This window comes from Dendropsophus ebraccatus, chromosome 4, assembly GCF_027789765.1.
Source record: "Dendropsophus ebraccatus isolate aDenEbr1 chromosome 4, aDenEbr1.pat, whole genome shotgun sequence".
NCBI classification, from domain to species: domain Eukaryota; kingdom Metazoa; phylum Chordata; class Amphibia; order Anura; family Hylidae; genus Dendropsophus; species Dendropsophus ebraccatus.
This window is the reverse complement of record NC_091457.1, coordinates 127753111-127772197: the sequence shown is the minus strand read 5'-3', so window position 1 is coordinate 127772197 and position 19087 is coordinate 127753111. Positions and strand designations below refer to the sequence as shown.

General features: G+C 43.7%; 2 protein-coding genes across 2 annotated transcripts in view; one reads left to right on the top strand and one right to left on the bottom strand.

Moving 5' to 3' along the window:
* PXK (PX domain containing serine/threonine kinase like) overlaps window positions 1-7524 on the top strand; it is a 63201-nt gene extending 55677 nt beyond the window's left edge. Inside the window, exon 18 of the mRNA XM_069966974.1 lies at window positions 4117-7524. Coding sequence (XP_069823075.1) covers window positions 4117-4337 — 221 coding nt within the window. The 3' untranslated portion in view covers window positions 4338-7524. The remainder of the gene's footprint in view (window positions 1-4116) is intronic.
* Window positions 7525-8974: 1450 nt separating this feature from the next.
* On the bottom strand, window positions 8975-19086 carry PDHB (pyruvate dehydrogenase E1 subunit beta). Its single transcript, XM_069966972.1, has 10 exons — window positions 18981-19086; window positions 18847-18906; window positions 17471-17578; window positions 14962-15024; window positions 13848-13883; window positions 13478-13763; window positions 13276-13386; window positions 12826-12917; window positions 10915-11056; window positions 8975-9486 (listed from the first exon to the last, which is right to left on the bottom strand). Exons 1-10 carry the CDS (start codon window positions 19014-19016, stop codon window positions 9338-9340), a joined length of 1083 nt encoding a protein of 360 aa, XP_069823073.1. The 5' UTR covers window positions 19017-19086; the 3' UTR covers window positions 8975-9337.
* Window position 19087: the final 1 nt, after the last annotated feature.

Below are 19087 nucleotides of genomic sequence, written 5' to 3'. Positions count from 1 at the left end.
AGATGTGCATTTTCTATGCTACCCGGAAATCTAGCCCTATTTACTATCTTGCCTTTCACATTCTTTGCTAGAATAGATAAGAGCATCTTCTAGAGATCTCCCCTCTGTATTGTACGTGTACCCCAATCAGCCATAACATTAAGGGTAAATGCACTTGGGAAGTATTTGGTGTAATTTGCTGTTGATCGTTACCTCAGGGGATAAAACTCCATTTAAAATCCACACTTGTGGATAGGTAGGTAGTCTGCAGCAAAATCCTCAACAATAAGGTTGTGTGAAGATTTTATTTTGGGCTGAAGTCAGTGGGCAAAATCTGTAATAAATATGTGATCTACAACAGGCCTGGCTCTACAAGACCTCTGAAGGTGCCCTTTGGTATATCGCACCAAGATATTAGAAGAGGATCCTTTTAAAGTCAATTTGTCAGCTCTATATCACATACCTCCCAACTGTCCTAGATTCTGCGGGACAGTCCCGTTTTCGGGGTGCTGTCCCGCGGTCCTGGAACGGCCCCCCGTGTCCCACATTATATGTCAAACAAACCAAAAATAAAGTGCCCTAAAGGTAGGTAATCTGGATGGTTCAAATACCAAAACAAATTTATAAGGGCCAAAAGCCCAGATCACATCCAGTAAACCTACCACTAAGTAAAACGTAACTTTTAACAACTTTCAAATAGAAATGATGAAGCCCATGTGTGGGTGAAACTAGTTGAGGGGCTGTGCGGTTGATTTTAAATTCATTGCTTTCATAGCCCAGTTAGATAGTAATATACTACGAGGTAGTCAGTAGTCTGCAGGTACTATGACTATACAGATATAGGTTGATTCACTGTAGAAGGTTATGGAAGCTCTGTGATTTTAATGAGCACAACTTTATACTTATTATTTCTATTTGAAAGTTATTAAAAGTTACGTTTTACTTAGTGGTAGTTTTACTGGATGTGATCTGGGCTTTTGGCCCTTTATAAATTTGTTTTGCCACATTATATGTGGCCCGACCAGAAAAACAATAAACCAGTAACTCACCTGTCCGGCGGTCCCAGCAGCTCCTCTCCCGGCAGAGCGTGCACTCCCATCATCCTCCGGGGCGGGCAGCAGGGTATACAGACACTGACTGTGCCGGAAGTAATTTATATAGAGGCTGCAGGTCACTTCCGGCACAGTCAGTGTCTCTGTCCCCCGCTGCCCGCCCCGGAGGATGACTGGAATGCGCACCCTGCCGGGAGAGGAGCTGTTGGGACCGGCGGACAGGTGAGTTACTGGTTTATTGTTTTTCTAGTCGGGCCACACAAATGGGGGGATTGGCTGCTATGTGGGGCACTGTATGGGGGATTGGCTACTATGTGGGGCACTATATGAAGGGATTGGCTACTATGTGGGGCACTATATGGGGATTGGCTACTATGTGAGGCATATATGGGGCATTGGCTACTATGTGGGCTCTATATGGGGATTGGCTACTATGTGGGGCACTATATGGGGGGATTGGCTACTATGTTGGGCACTATATGGAGGGTTTGTTTACTATGTAGGGCACTATATGGGGGGATTGGCTACTATGTGGGGCACTATATGGAGGGATTGGCTACTATGTAGGGCACTATATGGGGGCATTGGCTACTATGTGGGGCATATATGGGGGATTGGCTACTATGTGGGGCACTATATGGGGGATTGGATAATATGTGGGGCACTATATGGGGGATTGGATAATATGTGGGGCACTATATGGGGAATTGGCTACTATGTGGGGCACTATATGGAGGGATTGGCTACTATGTAGGGCACTATATGGGGACATTGGCTACTATGTGGGGCATATATGGGGGCATTGGCTACTATGTGGGCACTATATGGGGATTGGCTACTATGTGGGGCACTATATGGGGATTGGCTACTACTGTATGTGGGGCACTATATGGGGGGATTGGCTACTATGTGGGGCACTATATGGAGGGATTGGCTACTATGTAGGGCACTATATGGGGGATTGGCTACTATGTAGGGCACTATATGGGGGATTGGCTACTATGTGGGGCATATATGGGGGCATTGGCTACTATGTGGGCACTATATGGGGATTGGCTACTATGTGGGGCACTATATGGGGATTGGCTACTACTGTATGTGGGGCACTATATGGGGGGATTGGCTACTATGTGGGGCACTATATGGAGGGATTGGCTACTATGTAGGGCACTATATGGGGGATTGGCTACTATGTGGGGCACTATATGGGGGCATTGGCTACTATGTGGGGGATTGGATACTATGTAGGGCACTATAATGGGGGATTGGATACTATGTGGGGCATTTTGGGGGGGATTGGATACTGTATAGGGCACTATTTAGTCAGCAGCATGTGGTGACTGTAGGGGAGTGGCTATGGAGGGTCGCTATGGGGGCGTGGCTATGGGGACTGCAGCGCACATGTCCCTCTTTGCAAAAGTTGGGAGGTATGATATCATACTCAGAGCTAATGTGTCAAGAAGGTGTTGCTGAGCTGCAGTATGCATGCCTTCTCCCCCACCCTGCCTTGACTGGTTGATGTACAGGCTCAGTGCTGGGAATCAAGCAGGGAGGGGTGGAGGAGAAGTAGGCATGCATGCTGCAGCTTCTACATTTCTTGAGCTTAGAGGGAAAATGTTTTTATAGCTTTGCAAACGGCCATCAGCCAAGAGTCAGTGCCATTTGTGTTATGCCCCATTAGCCAACTTCCCATGTCTGCAGTGCTAAGCATGATATACAGCTGACAGATTCCCTTCAGTCCTGAAGGTTAATGCCTCCATTAATGGGACTTAGCCTCCAAACTCCCCAGATCTTGAATCATTTGAGCGTCTGTGAAATGTGCTGGAAAACAAGCCAACACCTTGAACTTTTCTGTTCCTAATACCATTCCTGAGCAATTTTGGTAGTGTGGCTGGGGTATTACTGCTATCCTGGAATACCACTGCCATGAAGAGGTGGATTTGGTGTGCAAGTGTGGAAACCATGATTATCGATCTGACTACGGTTCTAATCACCTGAATTGACAGATGCAATAATGCGCATGTAATATGTTGATGTAAAACTGGCCTTAAAGCGATTATGTCATTAGACCTATACTTTTATATATTTTCATTTTTAGTCATACTTCACATTTCTGAAACGGCACTGTTTGAGAGATATAGACTAATCCCCAATGTGTCTGCTTTGTTTTGATGACCTGCTGACCTTGGTCACAAGCCTTTTGTGGGCTAGGTTTGCTCAATTTATCTGCAATATCCAGGATGTGCTGGCATTTGGTCTCCACTGAGCCTGCAAGCAAGGGGGATTGTGGGAAAGTGTGCACTGTTGCATGGAAAGAGCAGGGTCACTGTTCACAGAGGATATCCGGAAGACAATAGATCCATGGGGGAGTAAAAACAACACATTTGTTCTCCTTTACAGATAACCACCTGGTATTTGATTTTAACTTTGCTTCAGGACACAACTACATTTCATGTCCTGAGAGTAGTATAGGGTCTACTCTTCGGCCTGTCACCTTCCTTCCTACCCTGTAGTCTTCAGGCTATTTTCCAACTTACTTTTACTGCAGTATAATGTATGTATCTCTCCTGTCCCTTTTTGGGGAGCCATTTGAAGAGTCTGGGCATATGGCAAAACCTATAGGCCAAAAAAGGGCCATGAATAAGGCTTAAAAATGGCTGCAAAAAAAAAGTTAGCGTGTTGATCCCATGTCTTGAACTTTGACGTGTAAATTTATTCTCTACAGCCAAAACTGCTAAAAAGAAAGTGCAGATGTGAATAGCCTGTAGCTTTGTAATACTCACAGGGGTCAGGGCCAGGCAGCCGACATATGGGGATCTGACCTTGTACAACAGCTTTTTCTGTGCTGCCCCATGACAGCTGACAGGGCTCTGTGGCATTACATCTCTACCAGAATCCTCTATCTGAGCTATACGATCAGCTATACTGATCCAGGATAACCATAAACTCCACTCCGTCACCTCCATGTTCATCCAAGATTATGTTCTTACCATGGCTATGACTGTTCACGGGGTGAATTGTTTTTGCATTGTATAAAAAGCATTTTATATAGCACTAAACTTTTATTTTTTCATTATCTTTTAAGGGACCTTTCCGATACCAGCACCCCCTCCTCCTCCTCCGCCTCCTCCCCCGCCACCAGTTGCGCCTCTCTCGCCTACAAGCAAAGATATGCCAACAGATTCGGCCCTGCCCTCTGTTAATGGTACAGACCGTGGAGCCTTACTGAATTCCATCAAATCCTTCAAGAAAGGGGGGCTGAAGAAAGCCGTGACAAATGACCACAGCACCCCCCGGATCAGCTGAACGCACTTATCTTGGGGGCACAGAAAGGGGTTGTATACAACCCAACCTGTCCTCTAGTCATATGTTTTGTAACAGGATTTCCTTGGAGAACACCTTACGTTTTAAGAAAGGTTGAGAGTAGAAATTTATAGGCCATGGATCTTCTATAACATCTCAAGTATGTATTCACTGTGTTTAGAAGCACCTGATGCCTTGCTGACCATCCCCTTCAATAATCGTCTTTTTAGTAAGTGTATTGGGAGGATACTATGAGAGGATAGCACTTAATCCAAATTGGGGGGCAACTTTACTGTATGGGTGCTATAAGACCCAGTAGAGGAAAAGACCCCAGAGGTTGCTGCCTACCTGGCCATCATGTATGTGTCCTCAGCCTCCTGCACTGCAAGAAACAGATCCCCATCAAGGGACCATGTAAAGGCAGGACCTGTAATTTTATTCAGACAGTTTCATCTATATATTATTTCCAACTAACTGGAAGCATATTGTATAGGAGCAGAGCGTTGTAGCCACACAATGACCAACCTACACCTGCTGAAGACTGTACATTTTCCCTGGCCCCTTCCCTTCTCTCCATGGTAATAGTTTTAGATGCTGCTTTTCCTCATCTCCTAACCATGCAGCCCTGCACGGTTTTGTTTTTATATAATTTTTTTAATGAAAGTTCCCATATAGTCAATGAGTAAAATATATACATCAGTGCATTGCCTGGTATGGCTACAGCAATAGAGTAAGGGGGTCATGGTATAACTTTGCCACCAATGCATCTTTACCTGTATTGCTGCTCAGTATTTAGGGAAAGGAGACTTAGTGGCCATGAAATAGACAAACTCCAAGCTGTTACTGTATACTTGTGCAGTGCTGTAATGAATCTGATTATAATAATGTATTATAGAGGGATTGTTATCCCTTAACCTAGTGATGGGGAACCTTCAGCTGTTGCAAAACTACAATCCCCATCATACCTGGGCAGCTATATCTTTGGTTGTCCAGGCATGATGGGAATTGTAGTTTTGCAACAGCTGTAAGAACAAGGTTCACTATCACTGGGCTCCTGCTGATAAATAGCTGTCTTCCCATCCACACAATAGACAGAGAGAGCACTATTACATGTGGCAGTACTGACCTGCAGCTGCCACATGTGACCTTTGATTGCAGACAGTAGCTGGCCCTACTGCTTTAGGCTGTGTTGCTAAATGTGGCTGATACCACACAGACTGTGACCACATTCAGATTGCAAATGCGGGAATGCAGTTTTAGGCAGTGGCAAGTTCATCCATCGGCCACAATTGGCAGAGGTTCCAAAGTGCTAGTGGCTGCAGTGAATCATTGCTCATGGCGGGCAGTACATGGACTTCCCCTGCTTAAAGTGACTAGCTGCACCCAGACAGATGCTCATTGATAGAGGGGGCTACAAACTGTATGTGCACAGGGGCAGATTAACTATTCCATGGGCCCCAGGCTGTTCACCAAGCTTGGGCCCTACAACCCACTGTAATTATGGCTGCACTACCTTTAGTCTTTTTTCCTCCATCATGCAGCCTGTAAAGGACCTGTGGTGACATCATTTTCAGTCACATGATAAGGTCCTTCAGTATGATCTCTAATGTTACTGCATTGTCTTCTGGCTGCAGCTTTGCCCTGATTTGTGCAAAATTGCAGAATAAGCCCCTCAGGAGCTCAGGGCCCCAGGGTACCGCCCAAAATGGACCTATTATTATCCACTACTGCGATGTGCATAATGGCATAGACTGCCCTCAAGATCTGTAACAATATCAGGGGAATGGCTGCATTAAATAATGTAAGTAATACATCACTAGTTTATGCTGTGCTTAGACAGAGTAACATGGACCTAGTGACAGAATTTTTTTTCTTTTAATGTCGTCATATTTTTGCAGGTCATTTTGCTTTACACCTACAAAAAAAAAAAGTGGCAGTAACAATCATTTGTAAGCCATGCTGACCATACTAGACCATGACTATACTGAGTGTATAAATCACAGCCACTATGTCTCTGTCCACTAACAGTAAAAGGCTAAACACCATATATCCCAGGTGTAGGTATAATATGGAAACTGGGAGAACTTTTCCAAGCACCCAGAGCAGATCGTCACAAAGTTCAAAGGCAGCAGGCTGACAAGCGGAGCCTAGCCAGGCCCGAGTACTGTAAATTCACTCATCCCTAGTTAGGAAGCTGTGTCCTTACCATTCTAGAAAGTTAAAACTTTGCAACATGAGAGTTTACACCCAGCTTCTCTACACATAGGTTCAGATTTATCAATCGGTGTGAATTTGTCCATAGCAACCAACCACAGTTTACTTTACCATAAGATAACAGCTGAGCTGTGATTGGTCACTGAGCACAACATTAGTTTTTGTTTAAACAGTTTGATAAGTCTCAGCCTTAAAGTGCTGTTTACTATATTCTGAAGTAGTATGGTAAGATGTTTAACAGAAAGTGGGGTTGAGATGAGGTTGGTAGGGAAACTTGTCTTCCTCCTACCCTGGAGGGAAAAGGGGGAGCATCACTGTCCATAGGCTGTACTTACCCACAGGGCCATGCATAGCCAAGAGTGGTTGAAATACCTACAGCTCCATAGTACACAGCTCTGCCTTATATCTAATGTCTCAGTTATGTGATGGCACAGGAGGTAGTAATACAGTTAATCCTTTTTAGATACCATCCCTATCCTACTTTGCTTCCTCCCTAGGATAACTATGTACTGGCATCGAGCTGATGGCAAGCAGCACTGACAAGATCACCTGTCTTTGCTGCGGGATGCCAGTTTACCAGCAGCGGGTCTAGTCACTTAATTCTAATTTCCTATTTAGTTGGAAGCCATTTATATCCATATCTTACACAATACTGTAAGATCTGAAAACCCAGGACAGCAGTATAACATAACACATTCCCCGGTGGTACCCGGCTCCTGGCAGCATGACTAAGGAATATAGCGTTTTTACATTTCCTTTAGGACAGTCAAATGTGTTTACATTGTTCACTATTACCAAAACCCATGCTATGACCTGGACAGAAGAGATTGTGTTACTAGAGAAGGTACAGCTGGTGAGGAATCTCATTTCTTTTTTTTTTGCACTTTAAACCTGTTTTCAGAGGGATCTTGTGTATTATTGGGCTCAGTAATACAATGTATATTCAGTCATATTTTTATTAAAATAATAAACCCAACATGTGGCCTCAGTGTGTGAGTTTCTAAATGATTCCATCCATACTGGTAATAAAAGTGTGGACTTCTCTACAACCAGACATCTCCACCCCTTTCTTCCTGTGTTATATGCATAGTTCCTACCACCCCAAATGGAGAACATGTGTATGAGCATTTCCCATGTTCTCATTCTGTGGACTGTGAAAGCTTTAGGCTACATTTACACGCATTGTAAGTTTGCCTGTAATTGTACATCAGCAATTACAGACAAATTTATTCATTCAGTTGGGCTGTGCACACAGCCCATAGTTTTTCAGATCCGTAATCCACAAAAATGGCTGCCGGACAAGTTACTGACAAGCAGTTGTGCAAACCGCAGCACAGATTGTCCTATAGAAGTCTGTGAGCATCTGTAATTTTTGCAGAAGTAACAGCCGCAAAAAAAAAAAAAGTCACACAACGTTGCCTATAATCCCAGCAACACTTCATAGCTATTGGTGAAATAATGGTGGTGTAGTTTTACCTGCATGTGGGTTCTAAACCACCACATTATTCAACAGAAAGGATCTCAAGGAAAATTGGTTAAAGCCAGGGATGGGGAACCTTTGGCACTCAAGCTGTTGCAAAACTACGATTGCCATCATGTCTGGACAGCCAAAGCCTTGATGGCTGATGGAAACTAGTTTTGCAATAGCTGGAGAGCCAAAAGGTTCCCAATCCCTGGGTTGGGTCTTTTTTTTTTTTTTTTTTTACCCCCACTAAATTGCACTTTAATTGATAATTAAGATGTAAAAGTTAAGTGCAATAGACTTTAAAATCAGACAAAAGTAAAACAAAATAATCTAAATGACAGGGGGAGGAAATGTCAAAGTTTGAGAGACTTTACACAGTCGGTTTCAGAATAATGTGCCCACACAGCTTTAGGCTATGTTCTGAAAAGTAGTCTACGTTTAGGATATAAAATGGTATGCAGATATAGACAGCGGTATACCCAAGCCAGGTTCATTGAGGTTAATGGACCATACATAATCTACTAGTGCCTCTGATCAGTCTACATGCAAGCATATACTGAAGGGGAAAAAAAAAAAAAAAAAAAACACAATTACAAAACATATATACAGGATACATTTTTAATTTTTGAACATTTTCTAGATCTTTGTTTGCCATCCACAGCTGTAAACATTTACATCAAGAGAATGAAGACCTGCTCTGAAAAACTGTTCTCCTGGTTGAGGCAAATTCACATGTGAACTCACCCTTTGTATTACAGATATTTAACAGGCTGTATCAGTTTTTTACTGGTTATAAGTGCTTAATGTTCTGGGGGGGGGGGGGGAATAGGTGCAGTTTACAAGCAGTTTTATGTGATATGTCCAACGCTCAGCTGTGACCATTACATGGCCACAATGGAAATGGGCAAAGATCATCCATGAATCTGCCACCAAGTGTAGAGGAAGAAACAAATAGATCCCCTAAACTTAATAAAGTCCAGATTTTATTAGTATACAAAGCAACATTGTACATGTCCACATAGATACAGCATGTGGGCTGCTGAAGAGTTTATACAGATGTAGGAGATATTTCTAATAAATATTGCCCTCCTTGTAACATGTCTCCAATATGTGCCAGGTAAACTGGGGGGAGTGTCTAACATTGACTGAAAATCAGAAGACATGTAGTACAGATCATTCCGCTGGTTGTAAGTCCGTTTCCGAACATGAAATGAAAGAGCACATAGAAAAAAAAAAAAAAAGTTACCCAGACCACAATGTATGAGACTGATGTTCAGACTCATGGTTTAAAATGACATGTTACCCTCTGGAAGTACCTGGATACCTAGATAACATTAAGGTTCTTTTTAATAGCAAATATAATGTCCTTCACTTGTGGTGTGCAGTTGTCTTCTAATATCTTGGCATAAGGCATGGGGAGATCCGCTCCAGTCACACGGCACACAGGGGCGTCCAGGTAATTGAATGCTGGTCCTATTACAGACAAGTAGTCATAAATGTATAACCCGCACAATACCAGACACATTCCATGTATAAGTGTGGCACAGCTTCTGTAGCAGACATTTTCTTAAAGCATACCTGTAAATGTACCCTTACAAGAAATGGGACTGTGGGCGATCAGAATGGAGCTCGAGCACAGAACTAACCCAATGGGGTTGTATTGATGGACACCCAGCAGCAGAATGGATTGCATGCCGGTCAGGTCAGCGTACATAATGACAGGTATGCTATTGTATTGGATTAGAAAGTATAAGTGAACCTGCTAAATGGCTAGAGGAAGCAACCACATTGTGACATTGACAAAATGACTAAAAGGAAATCTAACTGTATACAACAACTAAAAAAGTTTCCCATCATTATTGTTGTGAAGATGCTGCCCCATGCACAGACCTGCAGACCTGAGTACTTTTTCCTCCCTGGTCACCTGCTATTGGTGCAATAACACAAACACACACACACACACCTGGGTATTCACAGTGTGATCCCCAGCAATGTGGCCTCAGATTAACCCTCCCAGGACCACAGAGAGCAGAGACAGCCTTGGAAGGGTGGGGGTAGGAGTGAGACCAGAGTGGGGACGGAGTGAACAGCTCACACACAGTTTCTGCAGAAAACAGAATGCTCTGAACTGGCGGAAGGTGACGGAACAGATCATGACAAGTTTGGAACAAGTTGTTAGTCTCCAAGAGGGGGGTGGTGGTTTCAACATACCACACCCCACTGTTCTCAATGGCACATAAGCCTGAGATATACACTGAAATAAGCTGCGGTGTCCACTCAGTCTAGCATTCACCAAAATTTATAACATTGATAACTAATGAAGTGGGGGGAGTGCAGATCTGAGAGGGGATATCACACTGAGGATGCCCGGCCTGCCTCCAGTGCCTAGTCGGGGGGCACCAATCACAGGAACTGGGTGGCATTTTTAAAAATGGACGGCGCCACCAGAATCCCTGTGCCGACTAGGCAATGTAAATAAACAAACACCAAGCGAAATGGTACATTCGCTGTAAAGGAGTCTAGTGACATGCCACTAAAGAATGAAGTCTGTTTTATAAGTCTCCGTGCACACGAAGCAAAACAGGCGGAATTCCGCCAGCCTCCCTGTCATAATGACAGTCTATGGGAGGCTCTCAGCATCTCTCCGCGCTGAAGAATGAACATGTTCATTCTTCAGTGCGGAGGTAGGAGGCGAGCGAGCCTCCCATAGACTGTCATTATGACAGGGAGGCTGGTGGGATTCAGCCTGTTTTGCTCTGTATGTACAGAGCCTTACATTCAAAAGTGTTTGTGTTCTATAAAAGAAACGCTTTAACTACAGTTTAGTCAAGATTTGGCTCTATATTCCTTTCTACATGAATACTGTATATAAGATTTTTGTACACGCTCATCCTGACTCACCTTCCATGATCCTAGCACAGATTTCAGCTCCTACTCCAAATTGTGGCCACCCGCCTTCTACAGTCACTAGATGGTTTGTCTTCACAACACTGGCTTCGATTGTCTCAATGTCCATTGGCCGGATGGTGCGCAAATTGATGACCTTTGTAGAAATGGATTACATTATTTTATGCAATGACAATATGAAAAAACGTTCATGGTTAAAAAGGCATTTATTATATAGTCAGCTATAAGGATAGGAGAGAAAATGAAGAGATGTTACAGCTAGATTAGTGAACTTGCTGAAAGTTCGGGTTCGTTATCCAGTGCTACAAAAACATGGCCACTTTTTTTCAGAGACAACACGACTCTTGTCTCCAGTTCAGGTGTGGTTTGCAATTAAGATACACTCCCTTCAATGGAACTGAGCAAAAAAAAACCCTGCCCAAGTTAGAGACAAGAAGAGTGGGGCTGTCTCTGGAAGAAAGTGGTCACGCTTTTGTAGCGCTGGATAACCCCTTTGAAGGGGTTATCCAGAGCTACAAAAAAAATGGCCACTTTTCCCCCTACTGTTGTCTCCAGTTCAGGTGCAGTTTGCAATTAAGCTCCATTTACTTCAATGGAACTGAATTTCAAAACCCCACCCAAAAGGTGTGTGCCGCATCTGTGCCTGCTACGCCCTACTGTCCCTTATTCAGGGCTTCCTGCCCCTGGTCAAGAAAGGCCTTTTGAGGCATTTCTTGGGGGCTGCCAGGACAGTCATTCCAAGATACTGGAAACAGTCTTGCTCTCCCTCCTAAGTAGAATTGGTGGAAACTCTTAACAGGATCAGGCCCATGGAGGAACTGGTGGCGGCCGACTCGGATAAACCAGCCCTATTTGATAGGACCTGGTACGCCTGGGATGCGTTCAGGCCTGGTTAGCTTGACGCATAGATATTATGGTGTTCCGCACCTCTAGTAGACAACAGTAGGGGGAAAGTGGCCATGTTTTTGTAGCGCTGGATAACCCCTTTGAGAAGTTTGATGCCGCCCTAAGGCTTCCTGGAAAGCTATAGGCTGTATCCATGGCTTTCAAGACTCCCCTTAGGGCTGCATCCAACTTCTTAAGCCACTGGTATTTGAATGTCACAGACATTGAACATTCTGGAGTTATGCTCATCTTGAATATTGACTTTTGGGTTTTCATTAGCTATAAGCCATAATCATCAATAATAAAAAAAAGAATAAACGCTTGGAAGAGATCATTCTGTGTGTAATAAATCTATAATACGAGTTTCACTTTTTAAAGTAAATTATTGACAAAATTTTTTTTTAGATGATATTCTAATTTGTTCATATACACCTGTATCTAAGGGTGCCTTTACACAGATTCAACTGACAGATTCTAGAAGCCAAATCCAGGAATGCTTTTAAAAAGAGGAGAAATCTCAGTCTTTCCTTTATGACCTGTTCCCAGTTTATAGTCTGTTCCTGGCTTTGGCTTCAAAAATCTGTCAGATACTTCTCTCTGTGTAAAGGTACCCTTAGGCTGTGTTCACTGCAGATTCATTGCAGTACTTCATCATTTCTGTGAAGATGCTGCCATACTGCAACACTACTGCTATGAAACTACGGGTGAGAACATATCCTAACCGCGTTGGCAGATGGAACATAAAATGCAGATGACAGATTCACTTCTCAAAAGTATACTACCTGAATGGAGGCTAAACAGACACTTTTTGGCCTCTATGGGACAATAGGGCTTTCCCAGCACACACACACACATTATATGAGAGAGGTAAACAGGGGTTTTCTTTTTGACTGGTACCAGTTTCATAGACTAAGCTTACAGATAATTGGGAGACTCATATCTATGTAGTAACGTTTGGCACACATCATTAAGGCATATACTGTATATTATATGATAAATGGTGACGATTAAACCAATTACCTCACAATCAATTCCTTCCTTGGCCAGCACGCTGGCAGCCTCCAAACAATGACCCACAGATCGGGAATGAGACACCACAGTGATCTGGCTTCCTGTTTTGGTGAGAGAGGGGGAAAAAAACAATTAACAATTTTTTAGAAACATAAGACTGCAAGCAGAAAAAGACCACCCAGTCCATCCTGTCTGCCCTTATATTATTTCCATCTTAGGAGAGATATAGGTTTACATTCACTTAGGCCTTATTTACACATTTCGTGCATCCATATATACAGGTGGTGTGCAACGGAATAGAATTCGAAGTTCCAGGCATCATGATTCATTATGTACTATTAAAGCTAATGCCATAAGTGAGAGAGAATGAAAAAGGAAGACTTAACACCTGGCTCTCCAATTTCAGGACATTCATTTTTTTTTATGTAGGAGAAAAATTAAATATGATACTCTATTTACCTTGTCGCTCTATCTTTGCTTTTCCAATGGGAATAACAAAATCTTTCGACTGGACTTCCTCAGATACTTCGAAGGGAACCCCGTACATCAGCTCATTCTCTAGCACTACCACTAAAAATAAACCGGTGACAGATGAGCAAGGATTAGATCCACAGACTGCAGGTAGAAGGGTAGAATTCTATACGACGATCAGTACATTCACCTGGGTTATCGTCTCGGATTGCAGCTTTCAGAAGACCCCTAGCATCTTCAGCATTCCAGGGGCTCACCACCTTTAATCCAGGGCAGTGTCCGTACCAGGCTGCAAAGCACTGGGAGTGCTGGGCAGCAACACCGGCAGATGCACCATTTGGCCCCCGGAAGACGATTGGGACGGGCACAAGTCCTGCTGACATGTAATAGGTTTTAGCAGCAGAGTTAATGATTTGATCGATGGCTTGCATGGAGAAGTTGAACGTCATGAACTCGCAGATTGGCCTTAACCCAGCCTGTAGAAATAGAAAAAAAATTCAAATTTCTGATACTTGTTAAGCAATACATTTCTTAAATCATAAAATAAAACTTTCACCTACCATAGCAGCACCAACCGCAATCCCAGCAAATCCCATCTGAAAAAGTGAGAACATATGAATTTAGCATAAAACACATCATCCTTTTCAGCTTAAAAAAAAAAAAAAAAAAAGTTGGGCAAGACAGCCAAGTTAGGACTTTATTATTGGTCTAATGTAAGTAAATGTGCGGGTTTTACTGTGTGTAAAGGGGTTGTCCAGTCCAGTAAAAATAAAACAGCAGGAGCTTATATAGTTGTGGTATACATATAGGGGGAGATTTAGCAAACATGGTGTAAGGTTAAACTGGCTCAGTTGCCCCTAGCAACCAATCAGATTCCACCTTTCATTCCTCACAGACTGTTTGGAAAATGAAAGGTGGGATATGATTGGTTGCTAGGGGCAACTGAGCCAGTTTCACTTTACACCATGTTTGATAGATCTCCCCCATATATTTTACAGTACCTACACAAACACTCTCTACATCTACATTATAGCTATATATACACACACCAGCCAGGCCACTGCTTTTAGCGGTAATCTAGACACCAAGCTATAAACAATGGGAGGGAAAGAGCAGCATATCAGGAGGAGGAGACAAGTTCGCTAAATTAATGTATTTGCAAAAAATTTTTAGTTTTATGAGTCCTACAAGTTTAGGGAAAATCTCTTAAGTCTCCTGATAAAGGAGAACACCCTTTTATATTACATTTTAGCAAAGAAGGATCAGCTTATCCACATGCAAACAGGTCAAGATATGTTGCAAATATTTCTGACTATAAAACTGTGTTTACAGAATCTGTACGTACAAGGTATACATCATCAGCCTGCCAGAAAGGTATGCCGATATATACTGTAGTGCACTGACAATAGGACCAGAGTTCAATCGACTGAACTGAGTTACTAAGCGACTACAATCAGTCCATATCCCAATTATAACACATTACATTTTTGCAGTATTCGAAAGATTAGCCTGGTGTGTTTTTGAGTCCTGCACAATGAAGGTATATGTTTGGGAAATGGATTGATTGGGAAATTGAATTTGTTTAGTATGCCACGGTGTACCTGAACATACAGGAAAAATGTGATGTGAACACGGCCTTTATATAGCGTTAAATACCAATACATAAGGTCATACCTCAGATATAGGGGTATCCATAACTCTTTTGTCACCGTACTTTTTCCAAAGTCCTCTGCTGATCTGAAAAACGAGAAGTCTATTGTCAAAAACTGTGCACCATTTACAGACCAATACAATTTAGGAGTAAAGAAAATGGTGTTGTGAATAAAAAGCATCGTCGAAAACTAGACATGAGCTGCCTGGAAAACATGGATTCAGCCATAGATTCTTTTCCAGGACTCCCTATGGCTGCATCTGCACCACTGGTATTTAAATGCCGCACACTTTGTACATCTGAAATGCCCGCTGTCTATCTTGCATCTCATTTCCAGAGCCGGCGCTCACTTGCGGTAAATGTTGTGGTAAATGTGCTCGACAACAGTAAAGGAAGGTGTGCCACTGGCTGTCAGGGCTCGCCACCTGAAGTGTGGTCTCAATGTTTAACTTTTACTGCAGACCTAAATATTCAAGGTAGCATTGCCTTCTTAATGTAGGAACCATTGTGTATGCTTATTCCTTTGCAATGCCTGTTATTTGCCATTAATATCAATTTGCTTACTAATTTTTTTTACACTACCTGGTTGGTGCCAGTGCTGAGATGCCAATGGCAAGGTTCCATTTTTCAAAACCTTCCCTGCAATCAGTGCCAGTTTCTTCATGTGTACTTCGGCCCACTCTAAGGGCCCTATTTCACCGGACGATTATCGTTCAGATTATCGTTAAATCGTTCGAATCTAAACGATAATTGTTCGGTTGAAATGCAGTCAACGATTAACGACTGAATGAGAAATGGTTGATCGCTTTATAAGACCTGGACCTATTTTTATCGTTGCTCGTTCGCAAAACGTTCGCAAATCATTCGCAATAAAGACGTCGTTCGCAGTAGATACGAACGCAATAGTGAAGAAAAAGCTATTGCAAATACGATTATAAGTAACGATTATCGTTCCATGGAAATGAGTGAACGTTTTCAGGTCTTTCGCAATAGCGGTCGTTTGAGATCGTTAATAGTTAACGATTATGCGAACGATAATCGTCTGGTGGAATACGGCCCTAAGCACTATGCCATAGAGCAGGCTGAACTGCACATGAAAAAGCCAATGCCGATTTCCAGAGTCAGGAGTGTTGAAAAATGGATCACACTAGTGTAACCATGCCAGGTAGTGTAAAAAAAAAAAAAAGTTTAGTAAGCGAATTGGTACATTTGTTTTAAAGGGGTTATCCAGCGCTACAAAACCATGGCCACTTTTCCCCCTCTAGTCTCCAGATTGGGTGCGGTTTCAAATTCAAATTCAGTTTCATATAAGTAAATGGAGCTTAAAGGACAACTCCGGCGGGACCCCCCCCCCAAAAAAAAAACAAAAAAAAACCACAGACACACACAGACACCATCCCTCGGGTGACAATCGCCACTCCATTCGCCCGCCGTCCGCCTCACCGTCACCTGCGTCCGCCGTCCAGCGAGGTCTCTTGCTTCCGGGTCCATGAGAGAGAAAAGGCTGCCAGTGCGCTTGCGCACCGGCAGCCTTTTCATTGGCTGGAGCGCATCACATGGCTTCCAGCAAGCTCAGCCAATCAGGGCTGAGCAAGCTGGAAGCCATGTGATGCGCTCCAGCCAATGAAAAGGCTGCTGGTGCGCATGTGCACCAGCAGCCTTTTCTCTCCCATTCACTCTCAATGAAGACGCCGAAGAGGAAGAAGACCCGGACCGCCCCCCAGCTCTGACGTCACCCGTCACCAGATGCCGCCCAGGAGAAGAGGACCGTGACGACCGTAATATGTATACATTCTTTAACTTCCGGGGTGGGGGGTCGGGAGTCGAAAAGTGGGGGAAGGGGGCAAGACCGGGTATTTAACCACATTACAAAGTTATATAACTTTGTAATGTGTGTTAAATAAGCCAAAAAATTTTTTCGCCGGAGTTGTCCTTTAATTGCAAACTACACCTGACCTGGAGACAAGAGAGGGGGGAAAGTGGCCATGTTTTTGTAGCGCTGGATAACCCCTTTAAACAGACTAAAGAGCCATCCACACGTTCAGTGATTACAATCTGTGCACGGAAGATGCGCTATGGGCCGGAATCAAGGAACTCCCAGCATGATGATGCCAGTAGCTCTAAAATAGATTAAATCTTTGCGCTACTGTACTGACACTGATGTGCGGCTGTATCAGTACAGTAGCATGAACACTATGTTTTGAGATCCCGGCATTATCATGAACTATGATGCAAAGAACTCCAAACTCTGTTCCATAGCACATTGCCAAAATTCACAGACCATGCACGGAAAGTGTACATGCCCTTTAAGAGAAGACGTGTAGAAAGGTAATTTTCAGAACAAAGTGGGGTTCAGAAACAAAGCCCTGTATGTGCCCTGCATGCCGATCAGAAGAATTTCTATTCCAAGGGCTCTCCACCCTCCTCCTAAGAAAGGAATGACAGAAGGCAACATTTCTCATCCATGTAGTACACAGGGCCAAGTGATACTTGTTGTAGATGTAACCACCATCACTATATAACATACTGCACCTTATAGGCTCCGTCATACTGAGCAACTTCCTCCCCCAACATGAACACTCTTTCATCTCTTTCCAGCTCTTCATCCAGAGCCTGGTTTAAAGCGTCTCGCACGGTGACCTAAAGCAGGAAAGATGTATTATGATCCAACCAGAAACAGGAAAAAGGAAGAAGATAGCATAATGATATATGTAATATACACAACATGTAGCGCGTAAAGAGCGTGAGCATAGTTATAGCAAAAGATGAGCGCAACTTGAGCGATTGTTCAGCATTTGATACTGGTGGCTGAAGTAGTTGGATGCAGCTCTAAGCTTGCCGGGAAAACAAGGATACAGCCTAAGGCTGGGTTCACACACAGTATATTTCAGTCAGTATTTTGCAACCTCAACCAGAAGTGGATCGAAAACACAGAAAGGCTCTGACCACACAATGTTGAAATTGAGTGGATAGCCGCCATATAACGGTAAATAACTGCCATTATTTCTATACAACGGCCGTTGTTTTAAAACAACAGCAAATATGACGGCCATCCACTCAATTTCAACAGTGTGTGAAGAGAGCCTTTCTGTGTTTTCCATCCACTTCTGGTTGAGGTTGCAAAATGCTGACTGAAATAAACTGCGTGTGAACCCAGCCTTAGGCTGTATCCTTGTTTCCCAGGATTCACTAGGGTGGCATCCAACTTCTCCAACCGTGCAGAATCAAATGCAGAGCGTTCGGGTTCAGAGAACATTGTCGACCCCAAACAGTCTGACAATCCGCTCAACATTAGTGTTTAGTGCCAGCACTTTCCAGGCCACCAATCATATCCCATCTTTCACTTTCTTTATCAAAGGTAACAATCCGATTGGTCGCTGAACCGGTTATCATTGAAGATTACAGTCCGTACCGTCAGGTTAGTTTTGCTCAGTTTCCTGCATTAAGGCCACCGGACACAGGAAACGTTGGCCAACCCCATTGATTTCAGTAGGTCTAGCCACTTTGACAAGGGCCCCATGTACATATGTATGGCAGTGACCGGTGTTGGAGGTGTACCAGCTACTGTATTCTGCATCACTGACGCTGGATAGACGCCATAAGTGACTGACAACCTGGATCTATCATGGGTTAGGATCCCAGTCTGGCTTCATAGGATCCCATTGACCAGACAGGTGAAGCTGTCCTGTAGATGTAACCTGGGCTGTGTTCACACCTTGCGTTTCTAACAGCCATTGCTTTGATTGGTGAAGTTTTTGAATGACAGCGGGAGTTGACCAATCACAGCGGAGGTATGCAGAGTGTGACCCCGCCGGCAGATACCTGTCCCCCAGTGTATAGGGAGGACAGACGCCATCACACCCAGTGTAAGCAGCAGCGGCTGAGGGTCACAGTAACGGACACTATACCTGAAGGGCGGCGGGGGAGCTCTTGTGGAATTCTCTCCGGAGGAACACGGCCACATGGCTCTGTGGAGACACGGACACAGTTAATACGAGTCCCCGGTGACACTCAGCCCCTCACACCCCATTCCCCCTCTCACCTTCCCCCTGCAGAGCAGACTCCTCAGCGCCGCCATGTTGCCTCTGTCCTCTGACAAGCCGTCGCCCTTCTCCAAGTTGTCCTCCAATCAGAACGCGGCGTGACTCA

What these genes read in the sequence shown, in the direction of transcription:
- PDHB (XM_069966972.1), bottom strand. Translation starts at nt 19,016, where the DNA reads ATGGCGGCGCTGAGGAGTCTGCTCTGCAGGGGGAAG. An exon ending in GTCTGCTCTGCAGGGGGAAG is followed by an intron (nt 18,907 to 18,980) that starts GTGAGAGGGGGA and finishes GTGTCTCCACAG; the next exon opens with AGCCATGTGGCCGTGTTCCT. An exon ending in AGCAAAGATAGAGCGACAAG is followed by an intron (nt 12,918 to 13,275) that starts GTAAATAGAGTA and finishes TCACCAAAACAG; the next exon opens with GAAGCCAGATCACTGTGGTG.